The sequence below is a fragment of the Pararge aegeria genome, chromosome 24 (assembly GCF_905163445.1).
Source record: "Pararge aegeria chromosome 24, ilParAegt1.1, whole genome shotgun sequence".
Classification (NCBI taxonomy): domain Eukaryota; kingdom Metazoa; phylum Arthropoda; class Insecta; order Lepidoptera; family Nymphalidae; genus Pararge; species Pararge aegeria.
Window position 1 is genome coordinate 1,895,218 of NC_053203.1, and position 23,332 is coordinate 1,918,549.

Sequence of the window (23,332 nt, forward strand, 5' to 3'; positions counted from 1 at the left end):
TACGAGTTAAGCAATTAGCGATGTAATTGTTTTATTATTACTAGCTGACCCATGCAACTTCAAACAAATGCAACAAATCGGTTATTACCGGAAAACACGAATAAAATTACATTTTCTAAAAATGAATCCTAGCGAGATCGATTTATCGCCCCCGAAACCCCCTGTTTACTAAATTTCATGAAAATCGTTGGAACCGATTCCGAGGTTCGAATTATATATATAAAAATTGCTCGTTTAAAGATATAAGATAATATTTGTAATGACTACGTTTTTGCGGCGCTTGCGTTTGAGACTCTGGGCCCACGGTCTTCGGACACGAAAATTTTTATTATTATCGTGTCCCAAAAATTGGTTTGACGTCTGGTGACCCAAGAGCTGACGCTTGTTTACCACAACGGCTTAGTCTAGCAATTCAAAGGGGCAATAACGCCAGAATTTTGGGTACCTACCATGCCCATTAGTTAACAGTTCGACGGCTTATATTTTTTGTAAATATTAATGTTAGTTTGGTATTATTACAATGTGTTTACTAATTGGCATTATTAGTGATGCATATTCCACAAAATAGGATATAAAACAATATCTGATTTTCCATTTTTCTTAACCGCGACATTTTTCATTTTCAGGTTTGGCGATTAGACCTAGTAATGGTGATACTGTTTAAAGCGATACCCCTAGAAAGCACAGATGGGGAAAGACTTGAGAAACATCCAGAATGTACGCAGCCAGGCCTTTGCGTCAACCCCTACCACATCAATGTGTCTGTGCGAGAACTCGATCTGTACCTCGCCAACTTCATCAACAGCTATGGTAATGGGAGCGACGGTCTACCAGGTCTTTCGCTCACTTATATTTGTACTCATATCATTTGCTTTGTGGCCCTTTATTTTGGTAATACCGGTGTTATTAACATCTATATGGTCAATATGGTCTTTTGGACGTTTGTCCTTTATTTTGAACAATATTTTGTTATTATTTTCTATTGAAATATTGTTGTCTACCGGTTCTTTACCTTGCCCATTCTTCTATTTTTACGCTTTTTTTCTTTTCATTGGTAATTTCTTGACAGCAATAATAGTTCCGCAGGGTGATTACGTATCTCGCGACAGGATTGCGACAGGCGTAAATCTTGCAATGACTGCTGTCAAACGTCACTTTAACATACCAATGAGTGACGTTACAAAATACGTGTAATACGTGTGTACCAAATTTTTATACAAATAAACCACAACCATTCGGTAGTGTATGAAATCATATTACGTTGTTTTTTAGTTAATGATTTTATCAACAACACTGGTATTACAAAATTTCTAAGTAATCAGCTAACATGATTGTATTTATTCCTATTTAATCATTGTTATCTAACACATTCTCTTCTCCATTATGATAATCACCATAATATTTAAATGTTGGTTCATATAGCCGATATGTTTCAGATATCCTAAGCGGGTCTCTCTCTCCACACCCCAATAGGGACAAAGAGAATGAACACGAGGCTAAGAACAAAGGTAAACCGGCTCGCGTCGGTGTCGTGAAGTGCTCGTGTCTGGTTAAGAATGGTGTTTTTGTGGTAGCTCGTGTTACTTTGTTTCTCAATTATCTTCTTTCTGTTCTTTTTCTTCTACATTCTCTTCTTCTTTTATATTTTCAGTATTTACATTAACTATGTTTGTTTATTAATCTTAATCGAAAAGCTGTTACAGTTTCTGAGCTTTTTTAACTTGCCAATCTGCATTTGCAGCAATGTGGTAGGAATGAGCTCTATATAAATGTGAAAAGAGAAGAGCAGTTAGCAGTGTCATTATTAAGGCTGATGATGATGGTAAAAATGATCATGGTACTTTTAGCATTACATTCATGGCGTTCAAGCTTCGCCGTATACCAATTGTATTAACGCAGAGTAAACAAATCACAGATCGTAAAGCTCAAAAATAAAAATGACCAAAATTCTTTCTTTTGACGGAATCAATTTTCTGACTTGTACCGTACTCGTAATTTTCCATCTTGATAGATACATTTGATAGCAAACACATTTTTTTAAAGATTTACTTTGAGCGGAAATTAAGAAAACTTACGCAGTCTACAAATTATCAAATTATAAGACTAAATTGTAGGTGGTTTTTATCTATTTATGAATACTTTTACATTATTTAATATCTTCAATAGTATGTATTAAATTCAGGGAAAAACACCATTCTTCGCCAATGTTTTCAAATTGAAGAGAGACTCTTTCAATTGGTATTTGCACAATGTGGTCACCATTTTAGTTTCGTGCATTTTAAGATCATTTTTGGAAATCTTAATTATCCCCAGCATTGGCTTGCACCTCATGCTTTCGTTGGTGTTTTGAGAATTCTTGGTGTTGCTCGATTGTTTTTTCGTATTAATGCATTGTAGTCGGTGTTCCTTCTCTTTTACTCTTTATAATGTTGTTTTATTATGTAGCCCTTCACAATTGTTTCTGTGTGCTACTTTGATTTCCAGGGTCATATCATTTTTAGCTTCTGCTTAACTGGAGTGTGGGTTATATTTAACTTTTATAACCCTAACAAGTTAGCCCTTTACTGTCTTAGACTGCATTGTCAACTATCATCAGTTAAGATATCAGTAGCTTGATCTAAAAATAAAAATTTAAAAGACATTGAGCTTGTTGTTAAAAAATCAGAATAATTATTTTAAGAATTTGAACAATAATTTGGAAAAGAATGGATTTCTGACGTTCAATGTGATGCACCCATAAATCAATGTCTGCAAACAGCTGTTAATGGTTACATACTTACCTGAAGTGATTATCGATGCTATTTTAAAACACGATCATTTATAGACGGCCAGTGGACTATAAGTGGACAATTACGCTGTTGATATATATGTTGTCCAAGACAAAGTATTAATAACATTGTATTGTTTCTGATTGTTCAGTGTTAAGAATTTTGCAATAATTCTTATTAAAATTTTAAATGGGCTCTGATATTTTTTGCTGTTTTAAATTTTAATTATTTCATATTGTAAATTAAATTTTTAGTATTCTTAACACTTTGTGATGTGAGAACACGAAATAGTTACGTGTGATTGTGCTTTATTGGTTCCTTTTATTTTTAATATTTACTACAGTCAGATCACAAACACTCAACAACGCAAAACTGTATATAACTGATAATAATATTTAAAAATGCATCGAAATCTTTTCCGTCTATTTAGACTATTAGATTAATTACTACCCCAGTAGGTACATTCTACCCCCTTTTTATTTAACGGTTTTATTTAAATGTCAATGTAAATATTATAAAATATTTTGTATTATTTCTGTTATCTTGTGTAGTATACCCCCTTAGTATCGCAGGCCTACCATCAACTAATGAACGAAATACGTTGCAATGCAAAAATGGTTTCCTAAAATTTTTCTTTTCGAAAAATAATAATTTCCGGATTTTAATAACGATAAAGGTATAAGTAGTTTGGGGGACTAATTTTTATTTTGCTAAATTAGTTGATGACCAAATGATTTCCTAACATGATAAATGTGGTTTTAAATACACAGATACCGAAAACGGTTACGGTGTTCTAATTATTGCAAAAAATCAGAAAGTGTAACAGAAGAGAATTGTATGCCATTATCATGTTAGTACTTGGGTGGTAGTCCTGCTGAACTAGATATCCCAATTGTCCATTTTTATGATGGTATTTGATAAAGTCTTGTTATATTACATCCAATGGTGGGTTACAGGCTATACCCATAACCCATACAACGGTGTTATTTGCAACGATATCATTTTAGCGACCGGTGTCTTCTCCTCGAAGGAACTGTGGAAGTTGTCTAAAGGTGAGAAATATTTTTATTCTTAAGATCAATAAGTTTACTGTCTCAAAATTGTTGTACAGTTCTACATTTACTGAAATTACACTTGCATTTCCTAAAAACAAATAAAATGATACTTAATGCATGGAGAGATTTTCTTCATGCGTATGAGGATAATCTCTCCATGCATTAAGTTTCGTTTGTTTTTCACTGTTATTATGCAATAAATATCAAAATGAACAAAAAACTAATTAATTTTTTCCTGGGTACTTACAATTTCATTGTCATAGAGTATCAGGGCACTGTGCCTTTATGGTAAAACATTTGTGATAGTTGCTCAGTTGTGAGTTTTGCCACGAGTATAAATCTCAAATCATTAATTATGTCTTTTATTGTGGATTATAGCAAAATAAGCTTAAATATCATATGAAATGAGTAAATAGCGAGTCCACTTGTTATACTCATTGACAGTGCCACAGCGCATGCAAGTAAATAATGAGTCAATCACTTTGTATACTCATAGAGAGTACTGGCGTTCAAGCAAAGCTGAGTGGGCCTACAAGCTACGTGCGCAGAGCTGCAGGGTGATTACGTATCTCGCGACAGGACGAGATACGTAATTGCTTTTCTTTATCGCGAGATACGTAATTGCTTTTGTTTGTTTTTTGTATGGAAAATCACTGCTGTCAAACGTCACTTTTGTTTATTGTATGGAAAAGTGACGTTGGAAGCCTGTCGCGCGATACGTAATCATCTTGCCGGACTCTACAACTTGCCCTGTTAAGCGATTAAGTTGGCTCATTATGTACTCATCTATGCTATAAAATGATAAATGCAAAAGTTTGGCTGGATGAATGTTTGTAACTGTATCAAGCCAATTAAAGCCAGGATTAAATTTTGTAAAGAGATAGAAAATAGTCTGGAATAGCACTGAAACTAATAAATTAATACGAATAAATTTAAAGACGAATACATTGAATGAGTAGATAATAGTAAAATTTAATTTAGTTTAGTCTAATGGCGAAGTGTATTAATTTATTATAGAAAATTAAGTTTCCTATGTAAGTGACTTAGGTCTTTTTATGGGAATAAATGTCTTTAAACCTAACCTAAACCTAACTACTTTTTATCCAGGCAAAATATACTGTTCCTTTGGGGTCCTTTGGGACATTAGTCCTATATTTTAGAGCACAAGAGGTCGACATAATATGTTTTTGAATAGTTCAGAGTGTATTTCCATGTGAAGTCATTTAAACCCATTAACGGCCACTACAAGGCACGGGTATCCACACAATGAGAAGGGTTTAGGTCGTAATCCACCATGGCGGTTTTGTGGGCTTCACGCGTCTTTGAGAACATTATGAAAATCTCTCAGGCATGCAGGTTTCCTCACGATGTTTTGGTTTTCCTTCACCGTTAAAGCAAGTGATATATATTATAAATTGAAAATGCATATAAAAAGTTTTCGGAAGCGACACAAATTGCATACAATTCTACAATAAACTACCAATTGTCATCTTGGAGATGTCTCTTAAAAAGTTCAAAGTTTGTATTAAACGTAAGCTTATAGAAAAGTCCTATTATAGTATAAAGGACTACGTAAACGATAAAAAAGCTTGGGTGTAAATTATTGCTCTAACCAGGTTGCTCTTCTGATAATTTAAAATGACATTGTGAGATGGTGATAACAAAAAAAAAAAAAACACCCGGCTAAGTTTGTTGTGGGCTTCTTCTTAGACCAGGACGCGTTTGGAACCCTCGTAGCTTTAGTTTTAAGTTTACGAATGTGGTTATCGCCATCATCTCACTACCCTGTGGTTCTTATGTACGCATCAAAAGTGCCACCTGTGGGCCTACTTGAATAAAGATATTTTTGACTTTGAAAAAAAAAAAAAAAAAAAAAAGAACCTGCGACTCTCTGACGCTACAGTCGCTATAAGACTGGTGTGAAAGGCATATACTAATTTCGGTATCGACGGTAGGAGAGCCGTAGCTTAATTGTATAAAGCGCACAGGCCGCGATTGCCAGAGAGTCGCAGGTTCAAATCCTGTAGCTTCCGAAAAATTTTTATATGCATTTTCAATTTATAATCTTGATAATTCCTCCAAGTGTAGGTTAAACACTAAAATTATAAAAAAATAAAAAAGTGATATATAACTTAGAAAAGTTGTGGTGTTTGCTGGGAATCGAACTCGACACCCCGAAAGTGAAACCGGAGTCTTTTTTTTTTTTTTTTTTTTTCTTTATTTATAGACGAGCGCTTGACTGCAATCACACCTGATGGTAAGCGATGATGCAGCCTAAGGTGGAGCGCGCTTGCCTAGAAGATGCCTATTCACTCTTGATTTGAAGGTACTAATGTTGTAAGAACTGGGGAAAATGGAAGCTGGAAGAGCATTCCAGATCCTAGCGGTGCGAATTAGAAACGAAGATGCGAAGCGCTTCGTACGCGTCCGCGGTATATCGACCACGTAGGGATGCAGATCCTTCCGGTGCCTCGCGGTTCGATGGTAGTCTTAACCGCTAGGCTATCACAATGTTTATTGCTAACCGTTTTCCTGAATGTTTCAGCTTCAATCCTGCAAGAGTCGGGCTCGGAGTCCCCGGGCGGGTCCGGGGGAGGCATAAAGCTAGAGTCCACGTACTATGGGTACAACAGCCCCGCGCCGCCCGCCTTCGAGCCCCCCTCAGACCGGGGCACGCCGTCCACCATGCTCGTTGGACAGTGCTTCAGTGAGTACATATATTATATTATATTATTCTTTTTCGCTCGTGTTCGATCTACGAAATGGGTCCGAGAGAGTAATTTAAAATTTTTAAAATAATGACAGTGTATAGTTAATATTTAAAAATTTAATGTAAGTTCAGTTGGCCAACGAATTAGTTTGGCCATCCAAAGGGGCAATGCTGCCAGCATCTTAGGAACTGTGCCTCGCTGCGGTGGTTTCGAGGACGTTTTAGATTTTATTTAGTTTTAAATAGTTTATTTTAGGTTATATTTATATTTTAAAGAAACAATATAACTAGAAATAAATGAATTTATGTATGTTCATAAAAACAATTCTAGATGAAAGAAAAAATGTGACTGCAATAATTTAAACATTAAAAGTAATAATAAACTAACAGTGCAATATACTAGGTTACATAAAATTCATAATTCGTTTAAAGGAAATTCCATAAATTTCTACAATAAACTACCCATAGACATCTTGGAGATGTCTCTTAAAAAGTTCAAAGTTTGTATTAAACGTAAGCTTATAGAAAAGTCCTATTATAGTATAAAGGACTACGTAATCGATAAAAAGCTTGGGTGTGAATTATTACTCTAACCAGGTTGCTTTACTAATAATTTAATAATTTGAGATGGTGATAACAAAAAAAAACACCCGGCTAAGTTTGTTGTGGGCTTTTTCTTAGACCAGGACGCGTTTGGAACCTTCGCGGCTTTAGTTTTAAGTCTACGAATATGGTTATCGCCATCATCTCACTACCGTGTAATTCTCATGTAATGTACGTATCACAAGTGCCACCTATGGGCCGACTTGAATAAAGATATTTATGCGTTTTCTGTACAAATTGAAAATGCATAATTTTTTTTTAAATTGGAACCGGCGACTCTGGCAATTTCGGAATGAGAGTTTTAACCAACCAAGCTACACTCTCCTATCGTTGATGCCAAAATTAGTATATACCTTTTATAACAGTCTTATAGCGCCATCTAGTAGGAAACATTGCAGTTTCGATCTAATTTTTCAAAGTTCCTTATTACAATGAGACACGTCTGAAACATAGCTTTACAAGTGTGGATGTTTGTAACTCAATCAGTCAAAAACGGCTGAACGGATTTGGATGAAATTTGGCATGCATGTAGCCTTTGACATGGAAAAGAACTTAGGTTACCTTTTATCCCGATTCCTTAGACTGCATCTTCACTTACTACCAGGTGAGATCGCCGTGAAGAGATAACTTGTAGTGAAATAAAAAAAAATGTTTAAATCTTGTAGCGTCGAATACAAAAGTATCCGCACATTTACGATATGTAACAATTTGCATATCGTTTAAACAATACCATATTACATACGGGTCACAAGTCATTAGGTATGCGCTGTTTAGTATTCACTCCCCATCGCGTGTGTCGTCCGTGTCGTACTTAATAAGGCTCGTAGGATTCGCGGTGAATCACTCCGCGTTACGTTGGGCCGGGTTCGACGCGCGGGTCAGTGACATTGCGATTGTTTTGTTTTGTGCTTGCCTTTATGTTATTTGGTTTAGGTCATATTGTTGTTTTTTAACTAACCGTTACTAATATTGTGATAAGAAGTCTGTTTGTTTGTTTGTCATTGCGTAAAGTCCTAACTAAGCAACCAATAATTTTTTTTGGCATGGAATTAGTTGAAAGGACGGAGAGTAACAAAGGCTAATTTTTATTCCAAGAAAACAAACGGTTCCCGTGGGATTTTAGTAAAACCGTAATAAACGCGAACGAAAAAACGGGGGCAATTTTATTTACATTGTAAATTAAACTAACCCCACATACTCGTACATTGACAGCTGATTAGCGCAGTGGGCAGCGACTTGCTTTCTAAGTCCAAGGTTTATTTATTTATTTATTTATTTAAGGGACAATCAACAGGTTACAACAACAACTCTTAAAAACTAAACAAAAAATGAAAAAACATTTAAATGTAATATTGTAGACCCACTTAAAGACTGCCACAAGTTGCGAATACAAAACTATATTGTCAGTTAGAACGAGAAAGAACGATTAAGAGAGACATGAGAGTACTTTTAGAAAAGGTTTCGATTCACACAACTCGAAAATGTTTGTGTGATGAACATGAATGTTTTTCAGTGTGTGGGTGTTTATCTGTATACTATAATTATCTATAAAAATAAACAAATATACAAAGACAGTAAACTCATCGCCATCTTGTCCTAAAGAAAGCGTAGCTTATGTTATCCATCTAGCCCTAAAGTAAGCGTAGTTTGTGTTATGGGTACTAAGATGACTGATGAATATTTTTATGAATAATATACATAAATACTTATAATATACAGAAAATCATGTTCATCATAAAAACATTTCCCAGTTTTGGGAATCGAACGTGGATTCGATTCCCAAAGACTTAGACTCAAAAAGCAGGGTCACTGCGCCAATCGGCCGTCAAAGTAATTAGTTATAAACATATTTATCAGTTATCTTAGTACCCATAACACAAGCTACGCTTAGTCTAGGACTAGATGGCGATGTCTGTATTGTTGTAGTATTATATATATTTATTATTATACTTATATTTGTTCCAGGTATTCCCCACAGTTCAGCAGGGCTGAGCGGTACCCAGGCGCCGCTCGTACCATCCAATACCATTTTCTACCAGCACGTACCACCTCCTACTGATACACATCCCACAGGTCAGTACAAACAAATGACAAATTTGTAAATAAGTGACTACCCACTTCTATTTAATTTAAAATTGAATACAAACTATTTCAAAATATTCTAAGAGCTTACTTAATACAACCCTATTGAAGATAAAAGCCCGACACGCGCATAGTTCTTACGCTACGCGAACCTAATAAAGGTTGCTCTTTTAACAATTTTATATAACAATGTGAGATGGTGATAACAAAAAAAACACCCGGCTAAGTTTGTTGTGGGCTTCTTCTTAGACCAGGGCGCGTTCGGAACTCTCGCAGCTTTAGTTTTAAGTTTACGAATATGGTTACCGCCATCATCTCACTACCGTGTAGTTCTCATGTAATGTACGCATCAAAAGTGCCACCTATGGCCCGGGCCTACTTGAATAAAGATATTTCTGACTTTGACTTTGAATTTAAAGTGTCAGGAGTTACTAGCTGTTAATTTTGCATGTAATTTTATGGATTTCTTTAAGTCTTAAATTAACTAGATGTGGATACTTTTTTACATGACGACATTATATTTGCGACACAGGTATAAAAAATTAAATTCTTGAAATTTGTTTTAATTACACGGAACAGAAATCCAGTTATTATTTACATGGAATTTTTTAAAATTTAATTTGAAATAATTGTTAATTTATTGTCATAATCCGGTGTGACTTAAATATTTGCATATGGCAGAATATCTTGAAGCTCTGTTTTATTAAGACCTATTTTGTACCCATATTCCAGCAAATAAAAATATTCTATTAAATATTATATTGTGAAAACTTCTTAAGGCACGTTAAGCGGTATTTGGCTAAACAAAAATATCAATACTGCGAATACAACGTGAAACCGAATTACGAAACACTGTTGAAGGCTGCATAAGTATATTTCGTAAGGAATCAGTCTGTAAGAATATTAAATCATTGGAAGCATATTTTTTTCCATACAAACTATTTCATAATATTCTAAGTGTTAACTTATGACAACCCTACTGTAGATTAAAGGCCGACACGCGCATAGTACCTACGCTACGCGACGCGTACCTAATAAAGTGTTACTAGATTAATTTCGCTTGTGATGTTAAGGCTGTATCTGATTTTTTTCCAGTATTGACGGCCGAGTGGCGCAGTGGGCAGCGACCCTGCTTTCTGAGTCCAAGGCCGTGGGTTCGATTCCCACAACTGGAAAATGTTTGTGTGATGAACATGAATGTTTTTCAGTGTCTGGGTGTTTATCTGTATATTATAAGTATTTATGTGTATTATATTCATAAAAAAATATTCATCAGCTATCTCAGTACCCATAACACAAGCTACGCTTACTTTGGGGCGTAGCTTGGGCTTAGATGACGATGTGTGTATTGTCGTAGTATATTTATTATTATTGTTATACAAAAAGTATAAACTATGGCAGTGGTTTACTCAAAACTATTAGCACGTAACGTCACAAAAACGACCGTATCCAAGCGAATGGACTTTAACGTGCACTTCTAAGCGTGACTTAAGAGTCGCAAGTAGTAACTGTTAAGTACAAAATGGATATGTATTATATTAACTATGAGGTGCATTCTGTTCCAGCATCAGATGCACTGTCCAACCAACATTCGGGTGGGAAATACGAGGGAGCACCCCAGGACTCGCTGGGAGACTTCGTCACCTTCGTGTGCCAAGAGCCGCCCACGGACGTTCAGCAATTACAGGTAAATCTCACAGACAAAGACCTCTGCTTCATCATATCAAACCATTATCGGCAGTGGCGTGCACTTCATACATGCACAAAAGCACTGCATACCCAAATTATTTTATATAACTCGTATTGATGGGGATTTTTTCCATTGTATGCCATTTATCTGCTTTACGCATAACCTGGTCGAAGATCCTTTGCGCGCTACTGAATTTAACGGCCCACATTTACCGTGAAAAATTTAAAGAAATAGGTTTACTTACGGTAGCCTAACAGTATGTTTATAACAATATAGTATTTATAAACATACTGTTTTATTGTATTTAGTGAGCTTTTAAAATATGATTCCTAAGGAAATTTTGGACCTACTAATGCATAAGTGTAAAGAATGTGTTAAAACACATTTATTACATCGAGGTTATTATACAATTGATGAATTTCTTAATTACAAGGTTGCTTGGAAGCATCCGGCTCCGCTTTCATCAGATAGATCACAAGATAGAAAAATGAATTTTAAAATGTAAAATGTAAATTGTTTATATTGGAAAAGAGCAACTGCTGAGTTTCTTACCGGCTTCTTCTCGGTAGAATCTACCTTCCGAACCGGTGGTAGAGTCACTAGACACAGACAGACTTGACGTTTCAAAAGTGCTTATATTAGGCCTACATGAAATAAATGAATATTGAATTTTTTAAACAATGAGAAGGGGTTAAGGCCGTAGCCCGCCACGCTGGCCCAGTGCGGATTGGTGGACCTCTGCTTAATACCTTTTTATAGAAACAAACCCGATAAAGACGCGCCGTTAAGCGATTTAGTGTCCCGGTGCGATGTCGCGTAGAAACAGATTAGGGGTATGACTACGATATTCCCTAACAGGTTAGCCCGATACCATCTTAGACTGCATCAACACTTACTACCAGGTGATATTGCAGGCCAGGCCTAACTAATAGTAAAATTAGAAAAATTGGTAAATTCACCATATATTCATACATATATATTTATATATATATCACACATTTCCATCGTATCTATCTATCTACATATATAAAAGAGAAAGTGTGTGTGTATGTTCCGTATAGGCTCTGAAACGGCTGGACCGATTTGAATGAAACTTTTAGGGAATTTCCGGATTGACCTGGCGAGTAATCCTGTAAAGTTTGGTGACGATCGGAGCACTCCTATTTTTGAACTGTGAAACTGTCAAATACAGCTTTTATTTACTACGATGATATTCTATTGTTGGGTGTAGATAATGATCTTCACCCGCTCGAGAAGAGAATAGAAGAGAATGAATACGGAGAGAAATTAATGATTTAATATTTTATGAGACTTAAATTAAAAATTTAATGATGTATATTTATTATTTAAATAAAATAAAGCAAAATCTAGCCCGGCGAAGCGGGCTGGGTACGCTAGTATATATATATATATATATATATTTTTATTGTAAACTGTAAAATGATGTTGTAAAAGCGCAATCTGCTGAGTTTCTTGCCGGCTCTTCTAAGTGGAATCTGCCTTCCGAACCGGTGGTAGAGTCACTACAAACACACTGACTTGAAGTTTCAAAAGTGCTTACTGGGCCTAAATGAAATGAATGAATTTTGAATTTTGAATTTTTTGAAAACTTACAAACTTTATCTCTTTATAATATTAGTATAGATAGAAATCATTATTTAAATTATATATAATATTCTTTTTTTTAGTTAAAATATGACATGTGCGTTATGCTTTAATACTATTTTTTTAATATTTAACTATTTGAAAGCTCGATGCTTGAATGATATTGAAAAAAATGGCGAATTGTAATCCCTTTTTTAGCTCACAAGACGTCACACGAGAGACATCATACGTTCTGTGTAATGTTGAAGACCTTTGTTTTAAATTCTATTTATACGGTTTCAGGTTCACAGTTTATCGAGGAGTCCGAAGCCGCCATATTTCACCAGTTCCATGTTACCACCTCCGCCGTTGCCGCCGATGGCGAGACCTGTCACTATCATCAGATCAACTGGTATGTAGTGTACTCGAACTCAGAATAAGCACTATCCAGATGCCAGCACGTATTTGACGAAGCTGATCAGACAAGTTCCCTTCCCAGTTATAAATGAAATGGCAAAAAACACATACCAACAAAAGAAGATTTACAGAGTGATAATATGTCTAATATATCATAAAAAATTGTTTTGTAAAACTTCAAGATATTTTTAAAGAATTCGAGTCTGACATAGAGACTACCTGGATTCAGGGTTTAAATTGTTGCGAAACAACGAATAATAATGAAGTTCCTGCAAAAGAATCACTAATTAAGGACGCGAAGAAGTTATGAACAGGAGTTACCAAAACAGTACAACGTGAAAACAAGGTTTAAATATTGATATTAAATTGCAACGAGAAGAATTGCCGGCGACCAACAAAGATCGTTATACTAAATCATCGTCATCTTTCTGGTACTTGTGAGCTGGTATTGCTTTTCAACGCCAAAAAAAAATCAAAAATTAATGTTCTCAGTTTCTCTAAACTATAATTTTTTTTCAACCCATTACCGGTCACCTCCCACAGTGAGAAGGGGTTAACGCCTTAGTCCACCACGCTCGCCCAGTGCGGATTGGTGGACCCCACAGAACATTATGTAGAACTCTCCACCGGGTATCGGCTTCGCACGCTCACGTGGTCTTTAACAGATCACTTTTAGTGATAAGGCCGCCTTTGCACCCTAGCACTAAGTACTATTACTGTTTTCCTTGTGCTTTGCCTGACGTGTTGTGTTGCATTAAAGTTTTTATATTCTATTCTAAGGCATGCATGTTTCCTCACGATGTTTTCCTTCACCGTCGAAGCAAGTTATATGTTTTTAATTAATTTAAAAAAAAAAGTAAGTAAAGCCTATGTTACTTCCTGATAGTTTAGCTTTGTCTATTCAACCAAGAAAAAGTAAGGCCAAGTTATAGATTCTGATTGTAATGGGTTTCCTTGTTTCAAAGTCAAAGTCAAAGTCAAAAATATCTTTTAAGATTTTAAACTAAGATTTTCATGGTTAGTCATCATTTCTTAAGTATAGTTCAACGGGTACATAACACGATTATATAGTACATACCAGTTACATACCATGCAACTGGGTCGAAATATCGACAAATCCAAAATATTATCGTGGTATGTACCCCTTGAACTATACTTAAGAAAAAATATCTTTATTCAAGTAGGCACTCTTGATGCGAACATTATATTAATGGCGATAACCATATTCGTAAACTTAAAAGTAAGGCTACGAGGGCTCCAAACGCGTTCTGCTCTAAGAAGAAGCCCACAACAAACTTAGACGTATGTCTTTTTTTAAAGTTATTTTAGTTACTTCTATTGGCGCGTTAGGGAAAAATGGTGAGGGTGAATTTTTACGATGCGCGCGCACACCGTCACAAGAAACCAACACCATGAAGTTAGCTATAGTCAACATTTTAGTTTTAAAAAAAAAGTTGTGACAGTTGACTTTCAATAATACAAATCACATTGTTCTTTAAAATTATTAGAAGAGTAACCTGGTTAGAGTAATAATTCGCACCCAAGCTTTTATTATCGATTACGTAGTCTTTTATACTATAATGGGACTTTTCTATATGCTTACGTTTAATACAAACTTTGCACTAGACATCTCCAAGATGTCAATGGGTAGTTTATTGTAGAATTGTATGCAATTTCCTCTAAACGAATTATGAATTTAATGTAACCTAGTATAAATAAATAAATAAATATACTACGACAATACACACATCGCCATCTAGCCAAGAAAGCGTAGCTTGTGTTATGGGTACCAAGATAACTGATGAATATTTTTTATGAAAAACGTCCAAATTCAAAAAATTCTAAAATTCAAAATTCATTTATTTCAAGTAGGCCTTATATAAGCACTTTTGAAACGTCAAGTCTGTCTGTGTGTAGTGACTCTACCACCGGTTCGGAAGGCAGATTCTACCGAGAAGAAGCCGGCGAGAAACTCAGCAGTTACTCTTTTCCAACATTAACAATTTACATTTTACATTTCAAAATTCATTTTTCTATTGTGAGAGATGAAAACGGAGCCGGATGCTTCCAAGCAACCTTGTCATTAAGAAATTCATCAATTGTATAATAAAAACATCCAGACACTGAAAAACATTCATGTTCATCACACAAATATTGTCCAGTTGTGGGAATCGCACCCACGGCCTTGGACTCAGAAAGCAGGGTCGCCGCCCACTGCGCCAATCGGCCGTCTGTATATTGCACTGCAAGTTTATTGTTACTTGTAACGTTTTCCCCAGCGAGTGAAGGAGTGGGCGTGGGCTCGGCGTCGCCCGCGTCCCCGGAGCTGCGGTCGCCGCCCGCCAGCCCGCGGCGCCGCTCGCCGCACTACCGCGACTGTCACCCGCCGCACGCACCGCACCCGCCGCACCCGCCGCTGTCGCATTTCAACCACTTCCACGCGCAGCCGCAACAGGTGAGCTATTTATTAATAAATAAATTAGAAAAGCGTAGCCGCTGGATCCAAGCGGCACAGAACCGTGGAGTTTGGAACTCCCTCAAAATGTTAATTTAGCGTCAGATTGGACAGTCGCCTGATGAAGACCGGATGTGGTTGATATTTTGTAAAAGTAAGATCGGAGTGTCGTTATTTGTTTATTGTGTAGGTTTTGGATATCTATTATTCCTCTGCCACCTTCATGGCGTGGTAAAGTCTGTCGTTGAAAGCATGCTCGTGGATGTTTTTTACGGTGCTTAGTTAGTGTTGTGTTTATAGTAATAAAAATAATCATTTATTTGCAAGAACGTTTGTACAATATAAAGATGTTAGTGAACAATATAGTTATTTTAGAAAGCGTAACATTCTACTAAATTATTAGTGTGCAAATTTGCTTCATTGGATATAAAAAGGTCAACCTTAATTAAATGTCAAATTAAATTAAAATAAACACTACAAACACATGATTAAATTAAAAATGACAGTGAATAAATAGATAAATAACCAAATCGAAATAATGATCCATAATTTATATTTAAAATTATTTAGTTTATAATAAATATTCTTTTACATCATAATAACATTTATCGAGAAGCATTTTATTTAATTTATTCTTAAACATATTAAGATTCATGTTTTCGAAATCGGTTGGTAGTTTATTATATATTTTTACAGCCATACCGCAAGCACATTTTATATATGTACTATTGCATCGTTTTGCAGTACAGAGCTTTTTGGGATATCTGATGACTTTATACGTATTATATTCACAATTTCTTTTGAAATAATTTGGATATCTTTTAACAAATATACACGTATCTCTTATATACATACAAGGCAGTGGTAGAATACCTAATTTCCTAAAAAGAGGTTTACAACTTTCTAATGGCCCTACGTTGCAAATAGCCCGTATGCATTTCTTCTGAAGTGTAAAGGCCCACAGCAGCAGTGGACGTCCAACGGTTGATATGATGATGTAAGACAACATATTAGTCTTTATAAACAAAAAGTGGATTTTTCTTTATAAAAAAAATATAAACAGTCGACTTACAAGAAATGGTCATAAATTAGTGTCATCTGCATATCGTCTGCGAAAGGTGCAGCTGAAGTCATTTGTGGGATTGAGTATACGCTTTTATAATATGATTCCTAAGGTAATTTTGGACCTACAAATGCATAAGTTTAAAGAATGTGTTAAAACACATTTATATTACATCGAGGTTATTATAAAATTGATGAATTTCTTAATGACAAGGTTGCTTGGAAGCATCCGGCTCCGCTTTCATCTCTCACAAGATAGAAAAATGAATTTCAAAGTGTAAATTGTTAATGTTGGAAAGAGCAACTGCTGAGTTTCTTGCCGGCTTCTTCTCGGTAGAATCTGTCTTCCGAACCGGTGGTAGAGTCACTACACACAGACAGACTTGAGTTTTAAAAGTGCTTATATTCGGCCTACTTCAAATAAATGAATTTTGAATTTTGAATTTTGAATTTTGATGACTGTGATGATGAAGAAAACCAAAAAAAATACTCTCCTAAAACTTGACCGGGTTTTTTATTCAATCTTGTTTCGTTCTGTTCGCAGGTTTTCAGCTACGGGCCTGTAGGGGGAGGTTCCCCACCTGGGGGGTTAGGACTCTACGCACCGCGAGCCCCTCCTAGAGCACCACCCAGGTAACTGATGGCTGTACCCCTTCGGTCGGATGCCAAAGCCTCTTTGGTAAATCAGCACTACGATCAAATAAGCCAAATGGGCAGCTAACTGATCCTCAATTCGTCATCACCAACCCAACAATGAGAAGGGTTCAAGCCGTAGCCCACCACGCTGACCAAGTGCGGATTGGTGGACTCCACACTCTATTGAGAACATTATGGAGAACTCTCAGGCATGCAGGTTTCCTCATGATGTTACCCTTCACCGTCGAAGCATGATATTTAATTGCTCAAAACGCACATAACTCCGAAAAGTTACCGGTGCCTACTGGGGATTGAACTCCTTGCCAACTAGGTTGTCACCGCTTTGAATATAATTTAATACATTGACGGCGGACTGGCGTAGTGGACAGCGACCCTGCTTTCTGATTCCAAGGCTGTGGGCTCGATTCCCACAACTGAAAAATGTTTGTGTGATGAACATGAATGTTTTTCAGTGTCTGGGTGTTTATCTGTATTTTATAAGTATTTATGTATATCATTTACAAATTATTCATCAGTCATCTTAGTACCCATAACACAAGCTACGCTTACTTTGGGGCTAGGTGGCGATGTGTGAAATGTCGTAGTATATTTATAGTTATTTTTATTAAAACTGAGAAAGATATCATTTATCAATAATATATTATATATACTGTCATGTGTCAGCCGAGATAAATAAGATCCCAAACCTTTAGTTAGATCTAACCTACCGTTTACTTGTATCATATAAAAACTTTAAGAACCTTATTAGTGAACGTGGCATAACGTCGTAATACATAGTTATGAAGTATGTTGTCAGTGAAGACTTATGGCTCCGAAACGTGGTCGCTGTCTATGTGTCTCATAAGAAGGCTCATCATCTACAACTACCGTGTACACATTTCTCATGTAATGTACGCATCATAAGTGCCATCTATGAGTCTACTTTAATAAAGATAAAGTCAAAGTCAAGTTTCTTTATTCAAATAGGCACATAGATGGCACTTTTGATGCGTTATTATAAACAAAATGTGTACATAGCAGTGAGTAGTGATGGCGATAACTACAATCGTAAACTTAAAACTAAAGCTACGAGGGTTCCAATCGCGCCCTGGTCTAAGAAGAAGCACACAACAAACTTAGCCGGGTGATCTTTTTGTTATCACCATCTCACATTGTCATTAGAAAATATTTAAGAAGTAACCTGGTTAGAGCAATTGTTTACACCCAAGCTTTTTTATCGTTTACGTAATCCTTTATACTATAATAGGACTTTTCTATAAGCTTTCGCTTAATACAAACTTTGAACTTCTTTAGTGACATCCCCAAGATATCAACCGGTAATTTATTGTAAAATTGTATACAATTTTCTTTAAATGAATTGCTTATTTAGTGTAGTCTAGTGTACTGCACTGCGAGATATTTCTGACTTTGACGGCTTAGCTACTCCGACGTTTGTAAATAAGACCCTAATACGTGACGAGAGTTAAAAACATGTCTTATTTTCAGGTGGAACGCCCCATTCCCCACGTTAGAAGAGGAGTTCAATATAATGACGGCACCCGGGGGCCCGAACCACGTCGAGCTGCTAGACGATGGTAACTTTACTCATGAATTCACCGTTTCTTACGGAATTTTATAGAGATTTTATTCATAACCTAAAGACCACGAACAAAGCAATGCCTAAGAAAGTAGCGCCTATCAAAGGAGATTCCTAGACATACATTTGCCTTTCACCAATTTTCTCCACTTATCCTGGGTCAGTGCGGTGGGCTACGGCCTAAACCCTTCTCATGTGTGTCCTGTGATGAGCCGGTGATGATTTTATGAAGCGTTGCTGATGATGATGGATAAGTTTTTATCCTCCTCCTCCAGGTCCTCATATATTGGATAGAAGCAGGCGTTACTTTGCGGAAATCCATGATATATTATCAAAATTAAGCTTAATTAACACTACGAAAGTGGAGTGATGCTTCAATACAAGACGTAGTACAAGGTTTCTGTATTTTCCTAATTCTGTGATTACAATCCCTTTAACTGCTATCTCTTAGAGATTGACTTTTTTTTTGGTAAATTTTTCACCAGCTTTTTCCCGCCTGTGTGAACATAGCTTTAGAGGTCAATCGAGTTTAGGAAATTACTGGAGATTTTCTTCATTTAGTATCTGCATACCCTGTGCATACCCTCTATGCACGCCACTGCTTTGAACAGCCAATTCGTGCGTCTAATGACAAAATCCTCTTTACACTTCTCATTCTCTTAAAGTCGTACTTTTGCCTATGTGTTTGGGACTGAAAATCAATTTTATGCACTTGTGCTTAAAACACCCTACCCTACACCTATTTTTTTATTTGGGTTCACAAACAACAATACAGTATCATATAACAGAATGGTACAAATACTCATTGCGGCGTCAACTGCGTAAACCACATATTACAAGAAAAAAAATTAAGTGGGCTCGTTCAAAACCTTAAAAATGCATTATTGTTGCAACAATTTCTACAAATATATACAAACAAAAAATAATGTTGGATGGAAATCTTATAAAATGTATCTTAAATTTATTTTAAAGATCTTAGTTTACCATTCTTTCTAAGTAATTACTAAAAGTATACGTACATATGTTTGACGGCCGACTGGCGCAGTGGGCAGCGACCCTGCTTTCTGAGTCCATGGCCGTGGGTTCGATTTCCACAACTGGAACATGTTTGTGTGATGAACATGAATGTTTTTCAGTGTCTGGGTGTTTATGGGTGTATATATCTGGCTGTATATTACAAGTATTTATGTATATTATTCATAAAAATATTCATCTTGTGACCCATAACACAAGCTACGCTTACTTTGGGGCTAGATGGCGATGTGTGTATTGTCGTAGTATATTTATTTATTTATATGAAAGAAAGAAAGAAGGAAAAATCGTATTTATTGTCACACATTTGAGAAATAAAATAATTGTTAAAGTATATAAAAAAAAAAAAAAATGTGTGACAAAGGAGCTGGCTCAGTATAGCTGCAAACTAAAGCGCGCAGCACTGGTTTTCAGCCAGCCCCATTATCATATGTTGTACACGCGTAATGCTTTCTAGTATTAAGCTACTTTGAGCTGATCTAAGAGCTAGATAGTGAAACTGTAATTACATGATGGCTGGATGTCTGGGTGTTTATCTGTATATTACAAGTATTTATGTATATTATTCATAAAAATATTCATCAGTCATCTTGGACATCTTGGACACAAGCTACGCTTACTTTGGGGCTAGATGGCGATGTGTGTATTGTCGTAGTATATTTATTTATTTATATGAAAGAAAGAAAGAAAGAAAAATCGTATTTATTGTCACACATTTGTGAAATAAAATAATTGTTAAAGTATAAAAATTAAAAAATAAAATGTGTGACAAAGGAGCTGGCTCAGTATATCTGCAAACTAAAGCGCGCAGCACTGGTTTTCAGCCAGCCCCATTATCATATGTTGTACACGCGTAATGCTTTCTAGTATTAAGCTACTTTGAGCTAATCTAAGAGCTAGATAGTGAAACTGTAATTACATGATGGCTGGATGTCTGGGTGTTTATCTGTATATTACAAGTATTTATGTATATTATTCATAAAAATATTCATCAGTCATCTTGGTACCCATAACACAAGCTACGCTTACTTTGGGGCTAGATGGCGATGTGTGTATTGTCGTAGTATATTTATTTATTTATATGAAAGAAAGAAAGACAGAAAAATCGTATTTATTGTCACACATTTGTGAAATAAAATAATTGTTAAAGTATAAAAATTAAAAAAAAAAAAATGTGTGACAAAGGAGCTGGCTCAGTATAGCTGCAAACTAAAACGCGCAGCACTGGTTTTCAGCCAGCCCCATTATCATATGTTGTACACGCGTAATGCTTTCTAGTATTAAGCTACTTTGAGCTAATCTAAGAGCTAGATAGTGAAACTGTAATTACATGATGGCTGTCTGAACTTTGAAGAGTGTTGGCGCCCGACGTGGGACCTATATTTTTATTCTCATTTGTATTATAGCAGTTTACATTAATGCGCTTGTCAGCTTCGTCACGTGAACCAGTAACGACCCATTACAAGGTTCCGGCCTCCCACAATGAAAAGAAGTAAACGTAGTAGTCCACCACGCTGGCCCAGTGCGAATTGGTGGACTCCAGGACACCTTTAAGAACATTACGGAGAACTCTGAGGCATGCAGGTTTCCTCACGTTGTTTTCCTTTACCGTTGAAGCAAGTGATGTTTTAATAACTTAAAACGCTCATAACTTGAAAAGTAAGAGTTGCGTGCTGGGAATTAAACTCGGCCCCCTTGACAGTGAAGTCGAGCTTATTCCCGAGGTCTATCCCTGTTTTATTATTGATTTACAGATCGATAATATGTTAGTGTCACTGGAGCTACAAAGGTCTTATTTGGTAGAATGTTATTTAACGTAAAGGAATTAAAATTGAAGTATGGAAATTTAACTTTTTATCACGTTGTACATTACGCTTTACCCTTAAATGTATGGAATAATCATACTTTCGAAGTCTTTTACATTCCAGAACGATTTTTCCAATCCAACGTGATAACATCGGACACGACGGCCATGGACACCGGTCCCAATGTCCAGTCCGTCGTGGTGGACACGTCAGAAGACATCGCACCAGACAAGCCGGCTCCGGACTTGCGCTCACCGTGATCCATACTGCACAATGCGTCCGACCCGGCCGACGGTTCGAACGCAACTGTGCTCAGGTGGACTCCGGCGCCGCTCCCCCATTGGCGCCCGGTGACGCATCGGACTGTTTAAACTTTCAAATTTTGAATACGTTCGGAATTCAAATTTAAAAATAATTTTGTTCGACAATAATTTGGGCAGTACATAACACTACGCCGTTGAGTTGCCACACATTACAAGAGTTTTTAATATTTAAAAAATTGCATCAATCGCACTAGATGTGCCAAAAAAGCGACTGACGTCATCAGCATGTGCCTCATTTATTCGGCAAAAGCTTCATTTATAAAATGTTGGTGCAGGCGTTGACTGTTGTAATGTGCAATTATTAATATTAGCTATGGCGTTGAAACACTGCAGTTTGTAATCGTCAAATTTGACGTCACAAGATGTAGCTATTACAATGTCATACAGAACGGTCGGCAGCTGTGTATATGTTCTGTTTAAAATAAAATAAAAAGTGGAACGCGTAGTGTAAATATTGTTGTTGAAGTTTGGACTGGATTGGACTCTGAGATGGTTGTAGTTGAACTTTTTGAATTTGGAATCGGATTTCGCGCCATATTAACTGTCAGTGTCCGTTAGGCGCTCGCGCACGCAGTGACTTTGAAATGACGTCTTGCAGTAAATTTATTTTACTGTAGAGAATTTGATATGTAATCGATACTGTCGGTTAATATGTTTATTTTTTCTTATTTATCATGTAGAGGTTAACGGAAAGCAATAATCCAATGGATATTTATGTAAGAATCTGAAATTACGGAAAATAATTAAAAAAAACAACTATATTCTAATATTTTTATAGAATATAAATCAAGTATGATATTGATTGAGCCTTCCAGTAATTTAGTGAAATAAATTTAATAATTAATGATAATAATAAATATTATTATGCAGCTTATGAAATTATTCTTTTGCTGACCTATAAGGCAGTTAGGAAAAGCGGTTTATGAAAAAAATGCTTCCAGTTACTAAGAGGTTAAAAACATGTTTCGGATTGACGAAAGTGTGATATTATAAGTTGTTTTTTTTTGTTTAGTTGTTGTGCGTTTTGTATTGAAAAAAAAAATTATAGATTAAGCGTAAATAGTTTACCGAAGATTTTTTTTTAACTTATTGAACGAATATTTAGGAAAGACGAGCCTTGCTTATGAGATTAGTTTAGTTGTATAATTAGAGGCCAAGTGCTAATCAACTTTATTGCGGCATTTTCGATCCGAAATTTCAATAGCATTTTTCAAAATAATATAATGACTAATACTAATTCATAAATACTAAAGCTGCTGTGCAATACAAATAACTTAAATTAAAAAAAAAAACCCGTACTTATTTTTTTACATGCGCCCCGTTAATTTTTGATCCCGCAGTAAACTTGAATATAGTGAAATATAAAGTAAAGATTGCCTTAATTTGTCAATTATGAAAATTCGAATCGAAAGGCAATACTTGTTGATAATAGTAGTTCGAGAATATGTCGAGGGACATTTTATAGGTGCCTTTTATAAAATCGTATATAACTTATATAATAGGAACAATTTAA

General features: G+C 35.9%; 1 protein-coding gene across 11 annotated transcripts in view; it reads left to right on the forward strand.

The window, feature by feature from the left end:
- The window catches only part of LOC120634482 (nuclear factor 1 B-type), a 102,839-nt gene extending 80,020 nt beyond the window's left edge, over window positions 1-22,819 (forward strand). Inside the window, exons 4-14 of one of the 11 annotated variants that reach the window (XM_039905108.1) lie at window positions 627-834; window positions 1,437-1,508; window positions 3,725-3,820; window positions 6,369-6,530; window positions 9,102-9,209; window positions 10,784-10,905; window positions 12,796-12,904; window positions 15,189-15,364; window positions 16,971-17,059; window positions 18,569-18,657; window positions 21,605-22,819. In XM_039905108.1, the coding sequence (XP_039761042.1) occupies window positions 627-834; window positions 1,437-1,508; window positions 3,725-3,820; window positions 6,369-6,530; window positions 9,102-9,209; window positions 10,784-10,905; window positions 12,796-12,904; window positions 15,189-15,364; window positions 16,971-17,059; window positions 18,569-18,657; window positions 21,605-21,756 (1,383 nt within the window). In that variant the 3' untranslated portion in view covers window positions 21,757-22,819. The remainder of the gene's footprint in view (window positions 1-626; window positions 835-1,436; window positions 1,509-3,724; window positions 3,821-6,368; window positions 6,531-9,101; window positions 9,210-10,783; window positions 10,906-12,795; window positions 12,905-15,188; window positions 15,365-16,970; window positions 17,060-18,568; window positions 18,658-21,604) is intronic. The other 10 variants (XM_039905110.1, XM_039905109.1, XM_039905112.1 and 7 more) reach the window with 10 other exon arrangements.
- The last annotated feature ends 513 nt before the right edge of the window (window positions 22,820-23,332 follow it).